The sequence below is a fragment of the Physella acuta genome, unplaced genomic scaffold (assembly GCF_028476545.2).
Source record: "Physella acuta isolate Inbredline_101_S28 unplaced genomic scaffold, ASM2847654v3 ptg000174l, whole genome shotgun sequence".
Classification (NCBI taxonomy): Eukaryota; Metazoa; Mollusca; class Gastropoda; family Physidae; genus Physella; species Physella acuta.
The window spans coordinates 438,046-453,911 of NW_026731693.1; the positions used below are offsets into that span (position 1 = coordinate 438,046).

The following is a 15,866-nucleotide window of genomic DNA, read 5'->3' on the forward strand; positions in this document are numbered from 1 at the left end:
TCTAAATAAAGTGTTTCTAATATACCATTAAAACTACAGCTCATGGACCAGATAATTAAACAATTGTGTGCACCATAAAACTTACAGTCTCAGGATGGTTTCTGTAAGACCTGCATGTCATCAAGTTCTCTAGATATTCTTTCAGGTGTTTCTGAAATTTAATAAAACGAAGGTGTTTTTGAAACTACAACCAGTATTGATGTTTCAGAAATTTGATAAAACAAAGGTGTTTCTGAAGTTAGAATCAGAGCGTATTCAAAATGTTGATAATTCTAAAATCAGAGAAAAATATCTTTAAATATCTTTTAAATCAGTAATTTAAAATACAAATGTGTGGCCTAGCAGTAGATTGCTAGACTGCTAACCCAAAAGTCTCATGTTCAAATCTCGGTTCAAATCAATAGAAACGTTCCTGAGTCTACCCAGCTCTGATGGGTGCCTAACTCAAGTTAGGGAAACAAAGGCGACTGGGCATAGTGCTGACCACTTTATCCCTTTGTATGCCCATGTCAATGAAATAGATGAGCTCTAGTCCATCAACCCCTTGTGTCTTGGGCACATATGGCAAAAGATGATGATGATTAGATAGGAAATAAATGACGATAAACAAACTGCATTTACATATGCCCATCATTTGTTAGATAACATTTATTAAATCGCGCTCCCTGATGTTCTGTTTACATAAAAAGTATTAATTCAGGGGAGATCTGATAAGGTTAAAATCCAATTGATAAAACGTACAAGTACAGGTAAAAACGGGGAATTTTCATCCCTGAAATCACCTAAAGCTGTACTTAAAATTTCTTTTCATAAAAAGAATAATGCAAAAATGAGTATAACTTCTTCTTCATCCTTAACCGTAAAGTTAGATGGGAGTTCCTAAAAACACAACTAAGTATTATGTGTGAATATAACATATTTGCTTCCACAACTTTTGCCCATCGAAGAACAAACTACAAGGCAGCAGTTGTTTTATTTTGGTTTTCTCTCCTAGATGGCTTGCTGTCCACATCTATCAAGCCTCATGGTCCCATTGTGTTTAACAATCTAATCATTGTTGGGGGGGGGGGGGGGGGAATTGATGTGGCTATAGTAATTTTTGAATGATCATTTCTTTAATTGCTTAGTTAAAAATTCCTAGTAAAGCATCTTGTCTAAACAATTGGAACTTTAAAAAAAATTAAAGTTTTAACCTTTAGATATACTGAAACAACAACTACCTAATTATAAAAACAACTGTACTATAGACCAACATAAATGTGAGTGGTGATGTGTTGGAATGTGTGGGATGTGGCACTTTTACCATTCTTGTTAACATGTGTGGGATGTGATACTCAACCATTCTTATTGTAATGTGATACTCTTACCTTTCTTGTTGGAACGTGTGGGTTGTGACACTATTACCATTTGTATTGGAATGTGTGGGATGTGTTGGATGTGACAATCTTTCCATTTGTATTGGAATGTGTGGGATGTGTTGGATGTGACACTCTTTCCATTTGTATTGGAATGTGTGGGATGTGTTGGATGTGACAATCTTTCCATTTGTATTGGAATGTGTGGGATGTGTTGGATGTGACAATCTTTCCATTTGTATTGGAATGTGTGGGATGTGTTGGATGTGACAATCTTACCATTTGTATTGGAATGTGTGGGATGTGTTGGATGTGACAATCTTACCATTTGTATTGGAATGTGTGGGATGTGTTGGATGTGACAATCTTACCATTTGTATTGGAATGTGTGGGATGTGTTGGATGTGACAATCTTACCATTTGTATTGGAATGTGTGGGATGTGTGGAATGTGTGGGATGTGTGGGATGTGTGGAATGTGTGGGATGTGTGGAATCTGTGGGATGTGACATGCTTACCATGCGTGTTGGAATGTGGTCCTCTCTAACCAAAGTCTCTGGTCTCTTGGGCAGCCTGACTGGCTTCTGCTGCTTGTTCTTCTGTCTCTTATTGTGGACCTTGATATCTTTCATGATGGTCGCCCTTCTTTGGTGATATCTGCAGGGGACAGAGGAGTTAGTTATATATAGTGCTGTCTTAATCAAATTTAGGTGGAAGAGTGTCTTAATCAAATTTAGGTGGAAGAGATCAGTTACATATTGATGTGATAATTTTATAAAATATTAAAGATAATCTTTTATAAAACACTTAAATTAAACAAACCAAATTAGACAATAAACATAAATTTTTGCCAAATTATTATTTTTTACATACAGAAAAATTGATGATGTTATAACTTGTATAAAAAAATTCAATTATTCAATTATTTACTCAGTAGAATTTGATAACAAAAATTAATTCCGCTGTTATTAATAGGAAATGGTAGCTAAACTCATACATGATACAATGAAAATGTTCAGGATAGGATCAAATAAAGTACTCCTACACCTTGATATACAGCAATTTTTATCAAACCCAGAAACCTTTTCTAGTTCCCTTGTTACAAAATACTTATTAAGTAATTTATTTTTTAAAAATTACTGCAAAAGCTGCCAATTGAAAAAAGGTGGAAAAAAACGATTGACGGAGTGTTATGTTTTAAAATTGGAAAACAGTAACCCTTTGTGTAAACATTTTGTTTGAAACACTTGCCATAGACCCAGAACTGTGGAAAGAGAGTCAATGCCTTGTGTAAATCAGGTGTAAATGTGGGTTGTCATAGACTCAAGGACACTGACGAGTCAATGCTTTGTGTAAATCAGGTGTAAATGTGGGTTGTCATAGACTCAAGGTCACTGGTGAGTCCACGCCTTGTGTAAATCAAGTGTAAATATGTGTTGTCAGATACAAAGATCAAAATCATGCTCTTGATCATATGGGGCTCTAGTGAGTGACAAAATCAATAACCAGATTCCTGCCCCCTCCACCGCCCCCTCTTCCCCAATCCTTTTTTAGCTGTTGAAAGCTATGCTTGATAGGTTAAGTAGGCATAGTATTATAGGAACTTAATGTCTGTGGGGGAAGTAATTCTGTGTGTTAGGGATGGAAAATAACTTGGTGTTTGTAAGTGGGGGAGGTAACTTGGTGTTTGTAGGTAGGGGAGGTAACTTGTTGCTTGTAGGTAGGGGAGGTAACTTGTTGCTTGTAGGTAGGGGAGGTAACTTGTTGCTTGTAGGTAGGGGAGGTAACTTGTAGTTGGGGATGTAACTTGTTGCTTGTAGGTAGGGGATGTAACTTGTTCTAGTAGGTAGGGGAGGTAACTTGTAGGTAGGGGATGTAACTTGTTGCTTGTAGGTAGGGGAGGTAACTTGTTGCTTGTAGGTAGGGGAGGTAACTTGTTGCTTGTAGGTAGGGGAAGTAACTTGTTGCTTGTAGGTAGGGGAGGTAACTTGTTGCTTGTAGGTAGGGGAAGTAACTTGTTGCTTGTAGGTAGGGGATGTAACTTGTTGCTTGTAGGTAAGGGATGTAACATGTTGCTTGTAGGTAGGGGATGTAACTTGTTGCTTGCAGGTAGGGGAGGTAACTTGTTCCTTGTAGGTAAGGGAGGTAAATTTGTTGCTTGTAGGTAGGGAAGGTAACTTGTTCCTTGAAAGTAAGGGAGGTAACTTGTTGCTTGTAGTGTAACAACGAGTTCAACTTTAACATAACTGAATACAACTTACAAGTGATAACTTACTTTCCATTATCAGTGGTGGGGGTGGAAGTGTAACTGGGTTGTACAAGGGGATGTAAAAATGGTATTTGTAGACCAAGGGATGTAACTCACTGTTTATTGGGCAGGGGTATGCGGTATCTGGCGCGGAACATGGCCAGCGAGTCATGGAGCTGCTTGAAGTGCTTGTACCTCCTGAAGATGACCCAGGTGAACTCGCCATGGAAGACTGTAATTTTGTACCTGTGGATGCAAACGTTTGCTTTAATAATTCCACAGAATGCAGGAACTAATCTAGTGTGACTCTTTTTTTGATGATTGTTGGTTTGTGTATATATAACAAGCGAGTAAACTCTGATGGTTTTAGATGTAGAAATATCAAAATATAGAAGACATAGAGTGTAGAAGATAAGGTAAGTAAAGATTCCTCTTTAGACCTAACCATCTATTCTCTGCGGATGAAGTGGAGTTCATAATATATTTCTTTGCCTCGGCCTATAAAGGGATAATGTGGACAGCACTATGCCCAGTCGCAGAAGATAAGGTGGTCAGTATAAAATAGTGAAAATTGTGAGGTATATTTTATAACATAAACAGAACGCTCGGGCAGCAGTCATTAGGGCTGCTAGCCTGAAAGTAATGTGTTCGGATCCCGGATGTCAGTTTGGGAGTCCACCCAGCTCTAATGGGTACCTGACCACACTATCCCTTTATATGCCAAAGTCACAAAAACATCTCATGTTGTATTAGATTGATGGGGACGACCATTATTCTTAGACACTTAAAACATGTTTGCAGGGAATACTTTTTTTTCTAAATTCTCACATTTTAAAAACAAAAACTTCATTTATATATATATATATATATATATATATATATATATATATATATATATATATATATATATATATATATATATATATATATATATATATATATATATATATATATATATATATATATATATATATATATATATATATATATATATATATATATATATATATATATATATATATATATATATATATATGTATGTATATATATATATATGTGTATATATATATATATATATATATATATATATATATATATATATATATATATATATGGCTATTTATATTTATTTATATACGTAAGTGAGTTCACACAATCTCACTGCTACATAGTAAAAACGTCTGTATCAGTAGTGGAACCCTGATATTAAATCCCAGAAGTAGTGTACTGGCAAAATAGTAAAAAAAAAAAGATGCACGTATCTAACTCGCATAACATCACTTCTGTGAGGAATCTGATCTCCTACAGAATTTTGCAGGTAAAAACAGTTTTATTTTTAACAAGGCAGGCAAAATGAAAATACGCTCAGGAAAAAAGAGGGCGGAAAAAAACAACAATCACGAAAGATCGATAGATATAAAATGACGATATTAAAAAAAAAATCCTGAAATTTAATATAAACGGCCTTGGTGCATAAAGTTCAGAAAGGAACTGATGTAAACGGGATGGGTAAAAATGGTATAACTGCCCCTTATCGGAATCTGCAGCCTAGTGATCTGACTTTAGAAAACATTTGGTTCAAAAGGATAACGCTCATGTTCATTCAGATATCTTCCACACCCGACCACACAGTGTTGAAACCTTGAACGATGAAGGAACTTGCCTTCTTAAGACAACTTGACGGGCGCGGCTCTATCATTAAACATGGACTTCAGGAAACATTCGGTTCAAAAGAATAACGCTCATGTTCATTCAGAAATCTTCCACACCCGACCACACAGAATTGAAACCTTGAACGATGAAGGAACTTGCCTTCTTAAGACAACTTGACGGGCGCGGCTCTATCATTAAACATGGACATGATAAACAAAAACAAACAATTTTTCAACACCCACCCAACACAGATGACAAGCTCACCCATCATCAAACACCCTCCCACTCATTACCAACATGCACTTGCACACTCATCCACCCATACCTACAGACCCACCCTTTCAACACGCACACATCCTGTAAACACTCTTCAACTCTTTCAACACTCAACCACCCTTTCAACACGCACACACCCGTTCAACACGCATACGCCCTTTCAACACGCACCCACATCTACACACCCACCCTTCCAACATGCACTCAAATCTATACACCCACCCTTTCAACACGCAAACACACCTACACACTAACCCTTTCAACACGCACACACTCGTTCAACGCGCACACGCCCTTTAAACACGCACCCACATTTACATACCAACCCTTTCAACACGCACACACATATATACACCCACCCTTTCAACACGCAAACACACAAACCCTTTCAACACGCACACACCCGTTCAACGCGCACACGCCCTTTCAACATGCACACAAATCCACACACCCACCCTTTCAACATGCACACAAATCTACACACCAACCCTTTCAACATGCACACAAATCTACACACCCACCCTTTCAACATGTACACAAATCTACACACCCACCCTTTCAACATGCACATAAATCTACACACCCACCCTTTCAACATGCACACAAATCTACACACCCACCCTTTCAACATGCACACAAATCTACACACCCACCCTTTCAACATGCACACAAATCTACACACCCACTCTTTCAACACGCAAACACACCTAAACACAAACCCTTTCAACACGCACACACCCGTTCAACGCGCACACGCCCTTTAAACACGCACCCACATTTACATACCCACCCTTTCAACACGCACACACATATATACACCCACCCTTTCAACACGCAAACACACAAACCCTTTCAACACGCACACACCCGTTCAACGCGCACACGCCCTTTCAACATGCACACAAATCCACACACCCACCCTTTCAACACGCACTCAAATCTACACACCCACCCTTTCAACACGCACACACCCGTTCAACACGCATACGCCCTTTCAACACGCACCCACATCTACACACCCACCCTTTCAACATGCACTAAAATCTACACACCCAACCCTTCATCATGCACACAAATCTACACACCCACCCTTTTAACATGCACTAAAATCTACACACCCACCCTTTCAACATGCACCCACATCTACACACCCACCCTTTCAACATGCACTAAAATCTACACACCCAACCCTTCATCATGCACACAAATCTACACACCCACCCTTTTAACATGCACTAAAATCTACACACCCACCCTTTCAACATGCACCCACATCTACACACCCACCCTTTCAACATGCACTCAAATCTACACACCCACCCTTTCAACACGCACACACCCGTTCAACACGCATACGCCCTTTCAACACGCACCCACATCTACACACCCACCCTTTCAACATGCACTAAAATCTACACACCCAACCCTTCATCATGCACACAAATCTACACACCCACCCTTTTAACATGCACTAAAATCTACACACCCACCCTTTCAACATGCACCCACATCTACACACCCACCCTTTCAACATGCACTAAAATCTACACACCCAACCCTTCATCATGCACACAAATCTACACACCCACCCTTTTAACATGCACTAAAATCTACACACCCACCCTTTCAACATGCACACACATCTACACACCCACCCTTTCAACATGCACACAAATCTACACACCCACTCTTTCAACACGCAAACACACCTAAACACAAACCCTTTCAACACGCACACACCCGTTCAACGCGCACACGCCCTTTAAACACGCACCCACATTTACATACCCACCCTTTCAACACGCACACACATATATACACCCACCCTTTCAACACGCAAACACACAAACCCTTTCAACACGCACACACCCGTTCAACGCGCACACGCCCTTTCAACATGCACACAAATCCACACACCCACCCTTTCAACACGCACTCAAATCTACACACCCACCCTTTCAACACGCACACACCCGTTCAACACGCATACGCCCTTTCAACACGCACCCACATCTACACACCCACCCTTTCAACATGCACTAAAATCTACACACCCAACCCTTCATCATGCACACAAATCTACACACCCACCCTTTTAACATGCACTAAAATCTACACACCCACCCTTTCAACATGCACCCACATCTACACACCCACCCTTTCAACATGCACTAAAATCTACACACCCAACCCTTCATCATGCACACAAATCTACACACCCACCCTTTTAACATGCACTAAAATCTACACACCCACCCTTTCAACATGCACACACATCTACACACCCACCCTTTCAAAACGCGAACCCACATCTACACACCCACACTTTCAACACGCACCCACATCTATACACCCACCCTTTCAACACGCAAACACATCTATACACCCAGCCTTTCAACACGCAAACACACCCACCCTTTCAACACGCACCCACATCTACAAACCCACCCCCACGCACCAAGCACCAGCCTCCCCCCTCCCATTACACCACAAAGAAATGTGAAACGTGACATCCCAAATTAAAACTGAATTTGGAGAAAACGCGACAAAAAAAATAATTATAGTTGGGCGGATGTGATTGGAAAATGAAGACGGATATGTCGTCAGGCTAAGAGCTAAATATAGATCTTGCACTGATATTAGTTTTCTAGGAGCTAAATATAGATCTTGCACTGATATTAGTTTTCTATGAGCTAAATATAGATCTTGCACTGATATTAGTTTTTTTTGGGAAAAAACAAAAATTCATAACATTTATAATAAAACATAGAAGTACTAATATTGTAAGCGACTGTAAATCGGGCCAATTTTCAGATGGTTAGTTTAATTATTATTTCGGCTTTTAATAAACATTAGGGTATGGGGAGGGGGAAGGTGGTGTGCGGGTCATCAATAAATGATGTCACGCTATTTTAGCTGATATTTCCCTACACCCTCTAGCGTCCTAAAATACAAGACTCCAGACCTAAGATGACGTCACAATACCCCACCTTTTCCCCCACACATGCGTTTAAATTAACCAGAATTCTAGAACATGTTTTAAAAAAAAAATATTTTTGTACTAAAAAAAGGCCATGTCACATTTCTTAGAATTGAGAAAGAAAAATGTCAATTCATTTAATTATGGCAACCAATTAAGTTAATCCATAGTTCTAAAGCTTTTTATTTAAAAAAAAAACTAAACTTTCTTTTTATCGTTTATGTTTTGTTTTAATTGTCAGAACTTAAAAGAAAAAAGTGTGTATACGTTTAATACAATAATATCTATAACTATTTTTTGTTAGAAATTGTCTAGACTATCACAACAGCTAGATCACAACTTCTCTGTTGATTGTTGGGTCATGTCAGTCTCTTCGTCTTTGTTCTTAATTTTAGTGTTGGAAGGGATCCCCTCCAACACAATTAAGTATACGTGTCAACTGGTTATGTGCCATTGAGGCACATAACCAGTTGACACGTATACTTGACTCCAATTTCAGCCTGCTTTGATTTTTGGATTTGCTTCCATAGCCTTTGGAAAACCAAGCACAAACTACAAGGCAGCAGTTGTTTGAGTAACGAGGGTTCGTACTCGAGACTTTTCGGTTTAGCAACCAAGGGCTTTACCAACTCGACCACACCGATCCCCGGTCATGTTAGTAACAACTAGATCTACAACTTTCAACAGCCTGTTGATTGTTGGGTCTATAAAAACGGTCATTGATGTAACAACTACAACTTTCAACAGCCTGTTGATTGTCGGGTCTATAAAAACGGTCATGCATGTAACAACTACAACTTTCAACAGCCTGTTGATTGTCGGGTCTATAAAAACGGTCATGCATGTAACAACTACAACTTTCAACAGCCTGTTGATTGTCGGGTCTATAAAAACGGTCATGCATGTAACAACTACAACTTTCAACAGCCTGTTGATTGTCAGGTCTATAAAAACGGTCATGCATGTAACAACTACAACTTTCAACAGCCTGTTGATTGTCGGGTCTATAAAAACGGTCATGCATGTAACAACTACAACTTTCAACAGCCTGTTGATTGTTGGGTCCATAAAACAGACTGGACGTAGCCTGACAACTAGCCGGGAAAACAACACGTCAATCACCGATTGATGTGACGTCATCTAATTAAACCAACGCACCCAGGTAAAGCTCACGTAGGCGAGGTTTTATCTGTACCTGTCAGGTCCTTGTCTAGGTGACAGGTCTTTTTTTGTTGAGGGGGGGGGGGGGGATACAATGAGAGGTTGTAAACAATGCGAGATAAGAACAAAAGGACACTGAATCACGTTAGTACTGACTTTATCTGGTGAGGTAAAGGTGACAAGTGTACTGGGGGTGGGGACACGATGTGTGTGTGTGTGTAGGAGGTGGGGTGTTGGCGATAAAATATTAACAAGATCGATATGACTAAGATGACGAAGATTGTAGAACAGATTAATCCCTGTCGAAGTGATGGGAGGGGTGCCGGTGTGGGGGGGGGGGGGGTCAAGTGGATAAATTACTTACTAACTTATATATATATATATATATATATATATATATATATATATATATATATATATATATATATATATACTAGGGTGACGAAGATTGTAGAGCAGAATATCTCTGTCCAGGTGACAAATACTTTAGTCATTGGAGGAGTGAGTCGATAGATTACTTACTAACAAGACGGATATGAATAGGGTGACGAAGATTGTAGAAAAAGTTTGTTCAGTCAAAGTGACACATATTTCAGGGGTTGGGGGGGGGGGGAGAAGGGGAATCGAGAGATTTTAAATAAAGGAAGGTAAGTAACACGTACGAGTTAAATGGTACAATGGCATGTATGTTGGTGATGGGGGAAGATGAAAGCGAGGCAATCTGAATAAAGAGAGACATGGAAAAACGTAAGGGTTGATGCTGGTGAACTAATGTCTTTTTTTTTAAAAGATCGAGTAGGGGGAGAAGTGGAAACCAAGACATTTGAAATTAAAGGGACATAAGACACGTGTAAGAATGTATTGGTGAAGTCTCATGTATTGGTTCGTCAACAGACTGCTTAGTTGGGGAAAATCCGGAGAGCACAAGCCAGGGGAGATAATACAGCGTAAAGGGAATGAATCAATTAATCACTAGCTTTATTATCCGATCATTGATAACGTTCTAGTATCCTATTTGTACAGGACGATTAGCACGTACATCATTGTTTACTTAAATGCCATTTAATTGCTGATCCATTATTTAGAAGTCTTATTTGGGTATCACGTTATCAGCTAAGTGTGATGGAAAGCAGATCCTGATTCCTGTTTGGAAATTTTTTAAACAGTTTGATATATTATATGTATATATATATATATATATATATATATATATATATATATATATATAACTTGGAGATTATCTCCCAAAATCATTGTAACAAATCTATAGAACTGATCTGCTTAGATGTAGCCTTCCCAACATGTATTTCGGAATATGCGGATTTCCACCAACCTCCACCCCCTTCCCCCACCCCACGTAAATTTGAATCAACCCAGCCATCCAGTCCGGAATAGCGGAATATGCATATTTCAATCCCCCCCCCCCCCCCCCCCCAGGGTATTTGACAAAAGTAATGATGGAATTCGCTGGGATTTTACGTTTTTATTTCTAGGTTAACTGTTAACATACTTTCACAATATGAAGCATATCTTGGCTGCAAAAAAATATATAATCATACTCTCGTTTTAATAACGATTTGAAGTAATATAGAGAGCATGTACATTATCTTTACAATAACGATATGAAGTAATATACACAATATACACTATCTTTACAATAACGATATGAATATACACAATATACACTATCTTTACGATAACTAAATGAATTAATATAGAAAACATACACTATCTTTACAATAACGATATGAATTAATACAGAAACCATATAGACTATCTTTTTTAAAACTGATCGCCAGCGAAACAGGCCAACACGATTTCGATAGAACTAAATTTAACCAAACTATCATTTTTTTCACTGATTACACCAAAGTTCAACCTAGTGACTTACTTAAACAGTTATAAAAAAACCACGTGACACGGGAAACGTGTCGTTTTCCCACCAACCACTTTAGTACCATTTGGCTGACTCCTCTCTGATAGGCTTCAGTCCAACTGTAAAAATGGCGTTCCAGATAGCTTTGGCACTGCTCTTTGTGGCATATGGAGGTACATATATTTTTAACATCTAATATCTATTAATCCATCATATCGTGGGTATCTAACTCACGTTAGGGAGAGTAAAGGCGGCTGGGCATAGTGCTGATCACACTATCCCTTCATATGTCGAGGTCATAGAAACAGGTGAACTCTACTTCACTTGTCACGTGGACCTTCAGGTTCGAAAAGGGAATTTTCAGCATAATCTTTTCCTGTTCGTGCCCAAGACACATGGGGCAGACGAAGTAGACTTCATCTGTTATAGTGACCTCGGTGTTTATTTTCTATAACGTGGGTTAGGTACCCATCAGAGCTGGGTGTACTCAGGGACGTTCTACTAAACTAAAACTCGAAACTTTCGGGTTAGCAGTCTAGCGCTATACAACTAGGCCACGCCGTCCCCATACTTACTACTCTAGTTACACCATAGCATAGGTACCATTCTACGTTTTGATTTTAAATTATTTATTTACTGTTGACAAACACGACAACGTGGCTCTAAACTTCCATATTTTATGTTTAAAACACGTGTATTCTGGCTCTACAGAACAGAGTGATTGGGTGATAGAATTTATGGCTACTAAAAGTCTTGAGTTCAGATCCCGGGATTGCGAGTCCGTACGACCTACTTGAGTCCAACAAGCTCTAATGGGTACTTGATTCTTAAAACACGTGTATTCTGGCTTTACGGAACAACGTGATTGGGTGATAGAACTTATCGCTACTAATCCGAAAGCCTCGAGTTCAGATCCCGGTTGCGAGTCCGCGACCTACCCGAGTCCACCTAGTTCTGATGAGCACCTAACTCACGTTTGAGAAAGTAAAGTCGGCTGGGCATAGTGCTGACCACGCTATCCCTTCAAATGCCGAGGAAATAGGTCATGGACCTATTGGACCGCCAGACTCAAAAGGGTGCATCACTCTTTAAAAAAAAATTCTTGCTGGGGTGTCGAAAGTTTTCTCTCAACATACCAGCTGATACCCGAGTGTATGTATATACAGTGTTTACAATTACTATACATTTAAACTGCAAACCTGTAATTCTAGTCAATTTGATAAAATGACTCCATAGTCTAATAGACATTTTGATGATGTGCTTTGAAAAGTACCAAGCTTGGCCAGCAAGTTGAGAATGGCCAGGTGTAGCCTATGTTTTAACCTATACCTTTTTACCCCACACATTGTTGATAGACCCAAAGGAGGGGTGTAGATTTTATAATCGCCATAGCAAGTAGGGACCTTTTTATAACTACGGATCAAAATTACACATATCCACTTTATAGTTTAGGAGGGAATACAAATTAAATAAAGATCGTTCGTCATTGCCTACTCTGCTATATTTTATTATCACACCAGTTGTATGCTTACAGACATTTATAGTAACACTACTAAAAATCACCAAATTTTCACCAAAATGCTTTACAACTTACAATTTTGAGTCAGTGTTGGAATGAGATTAAATAAAATAACAGACGCAAATAAAATAATCTCCACCCCGCCTCCATCCAAGAAAAGAGAGCCCGGAGAATAATCCGCCTAATTACTAGCACCGGGACACACACAAAAAAACATGACCGGCGGCCAGCATTGTCATGGAGCCAACGGAGGCGAGCCTTGGGTCAATGTAAAGGGTAATCAACAGCGCCAAGCCAGTCGGTAATGAATGGCTCCAGTAATAGATCATCATCACACGCCGGGGGAGCTGCCGTCATGCTTAGTGCTGGGAGGTGACTGATACTTGGGAACTTCTACACGGGTTGAAGTAGAACAATAAAAGTGATACGAGTTTATTTACGTAGGTTAGAAATAAGGGGACGGAGTGTCAATAAAATAAATTCAATAGATTTTTTAAAAACAGAGATTAGGTCTGATGTCTTTGCCCGCCTCTACCAGACAAGATTGCCAATATTGCATTTTTTTCTCTATTCCACAGAGGCCAGCTTTGACTTCACCCCCCCCCCCTACACACACAAAGGCCATCTTTAACGTCTACGCCCACCCCCGCCCCCCAATTGCCAATACTCCACTGTTCTCTATTCCACATAGGCCAGCTTTCATATCTACCCCCCCCCCCACATACAATAGCCAATATTCCACTGTTCTTTATTCCACAATTGCCAATACCCCACTGTTCTCTATTCCACAATTGCCAATACCCCACTGTTCTCTATTCCACAATTGCCAATACTCCACTGTTCTCTATTCCACAATTGCCAATACTCCACTGTTCTCTACTCCACAATTGCCAATACTCCACTGTTCTCTATTCCACAATTGCCAATACTCCACTGTTCTCTATTCTACAATTGCCAATACTCCACTGTTCTCTATTCCACAATTGCCAATACTCCACTGTTCTCTATTCCACAATTGCCAATACTCCACTGTTCTCTATTCCACAATTGCCAATACTCCACTGTTCTTTACTCTACTGTTCTCTATTTCACAATTGCCAATACTCCACTGTTCTCTACTCCACTGTTCTCTATTCCACAATTGCCAATACTCCACTGTTCTCTATTCCACAGAGGCCAGCTTCGACGTCTACGCCCAGCCCTCTCAGCTCAACCTCGGCCTGACGGAAAGCTCCATCGTCAACTGCACGTTTTTCAACAACGGCGCCACCAACCTCAACACCCTCCACACGCTGACCATCTCCAGGCTCAACTCCTTCAACCCCGCCTACGTCGACATCGTCACCATCGACAGCACCGACCCCGAGTACGCCAGGCTCCTGGTGTCAGAGAACGTCAAACCCAGCGGCCGGATCTACACAGAGGACGAGGATGATTCTTTCCTGAGCTTAAGATTCCGGTTCCCCATGGGAAACCAAGCCGGGACCTACAAGTGCATGGCTACGGGACTGGACGGTATCGGGAACAACATCGCCATCGAAGACTACGCCGTCGTGACGTCATCCGTGCCGACGAGCGACGCACTCTTGACCAAAATCAGCGAGCTGGACACGCGAGCTCAGCTAACAGAGGAGTTGCATCAGTCGGATCTGGACAGGCTCAACAGGAAGCTCACCATCATGAAGGACGTCCTCTTCAGCGATACCTTCGTCTACAACGGAAACTCCTACTACCTCTCCCGCGTCCACTTCAGCACCGATCAAGAAGCGACAGCTGCGTGCTCCGTCTTCGGCGGATACCTCGCCGAAATCGACGACCAAGCCGAGTTCAACGCCATAGCCGATTACTTCGTGAGAACCATAGGCACCAATCTGGCTGGGGGCGTGCAGGGCGTGGTCATATCCGGCACGGACGAGGTCAGGGAAGGCACGTGGTTGTACCAGTTCAGCGGGACGCAGCTGGCGTACACCAACTGGTTCGGGGACGAGCCCAACGACGGCAGACGCTACAACTGTCTGGCGCTGTGGAAGGCCAACAACTACAGGATGACAGACTTCCCCTGCCTCAACACGGACTACAACGCGCTCTACCTCTGTGAGACAGCTCACTAGATTATGTGTACACGTTGTCATGACGACGCACTTACCTCTCAGTAAATCTAAAGCCGTTGGTTGAATAACGATGAGCGTTAAAATGTTTCGAAAATAAAAATAAAACCGGCCAACGTTTTTTGCTGTTCCTATCCTTATCTTATCTGTCTGTTTAAACCATATCTTAGTTAATTATGTAGCTTCGTGTAAAAGACATTCATTCCTAAGGCTTTTGTTTTACTGTGTATCATTCTTTCCATGTCCTCAATGTCTTTCTTTGACTATCTTATTTCACAATATTTAGCATATCCCATCTAAATAAATCAGACATTTCATCAACGCATATTTGACGTATCCCATCCAGGTATATGTGACATATCCTATCCCCCAAATGTAACGTATACCATCCATCTATATGTGACGTATCCCATCCACCTACATTTGACGTATCCCATCCACCTACATTTGACGTATCCCATCCACCTATATGTGACGTCCCTGCCTCGCCCTATATAGAGTATCCAATCCAACACAGATTTGATCATTCCTTGATCGACAGAACCATACACCATCTAAAACCACCCTACCATTAGACATGTCGAGATGTATAAAACCTATTATTAACATGGCGTCGACCATGGCTCGTTATCTCTGTACAGTCGCTGGGCCCGTGCAGTGGAGCGACCCTGATGTCGATTTAACGCTTCAC

General features: G+C 40.5%; 2 protein-coding genes across 2 annotated transcripts in view; one reads left to right on the top strand and one right to left on the bottom strand.

The window, feature by feature from the left end:
• Positions 1 to 15,866, bottom strand: part of LOC131936273 (phospholipase D1) — an 87,305-nt gene that overhangs the window by 23,524 nt on the left and 47,915 nt on the right. The window contains exons 3-5 of the mRNA XM_059293185.1: positions 3,720 to 3,848; positions 1,873 to 2,011; positions 86 to 151 (exon numbers count right to left, since the gene is read on the bottom strand). Of these exons, the coding sequence (XP_059149168.1) occupies positions 86 to 151; positions 1,873 to 2,011; positions 3,720 to 3,848 (334 nt within the window). The remainder of the gene's footprint in view (positions 1 to 85; positions 152 to 1,872; positions 2,012 to 3,719; positions 3,849 to 15,866) is intronic.
• On the top strand, positions 11,587 to 15,295 carry LOC131936272 (uncharacterized). The gene is made up of 2 exons (XM_059293184.1): positions 11,587 to 11,721; positions 14,241 to 15,295. Exons 1-2 carry the CDS (start codon positions 11,676 to 11,678, stop codon positions 15,176 to 15,178), a joined length of 984 nt encoding a protein of 327 aa, XP_059149167.1. The 5' UTR covers positions 11,587 to 11,675; the 3' UTR covers positions 15,179 to 15,295.

Excerpts from the sequence above, each read along its gene's own strand:
- LOC131936272 (XM_059293184.1), top strand. The coding sequence starts at position 11,676 with ATGGCGTTCCAGATAGCTTTGGCACTGCTCTTTGTGGCATATGGAG. Across the intron at positions 11,722-14,240 it reads GCTCTTTGTGGCATATGGAG|AGGCCAGCTTCGACGTCTAC; the intron begins GTACATATATTT and ends TCTATTCCACAG.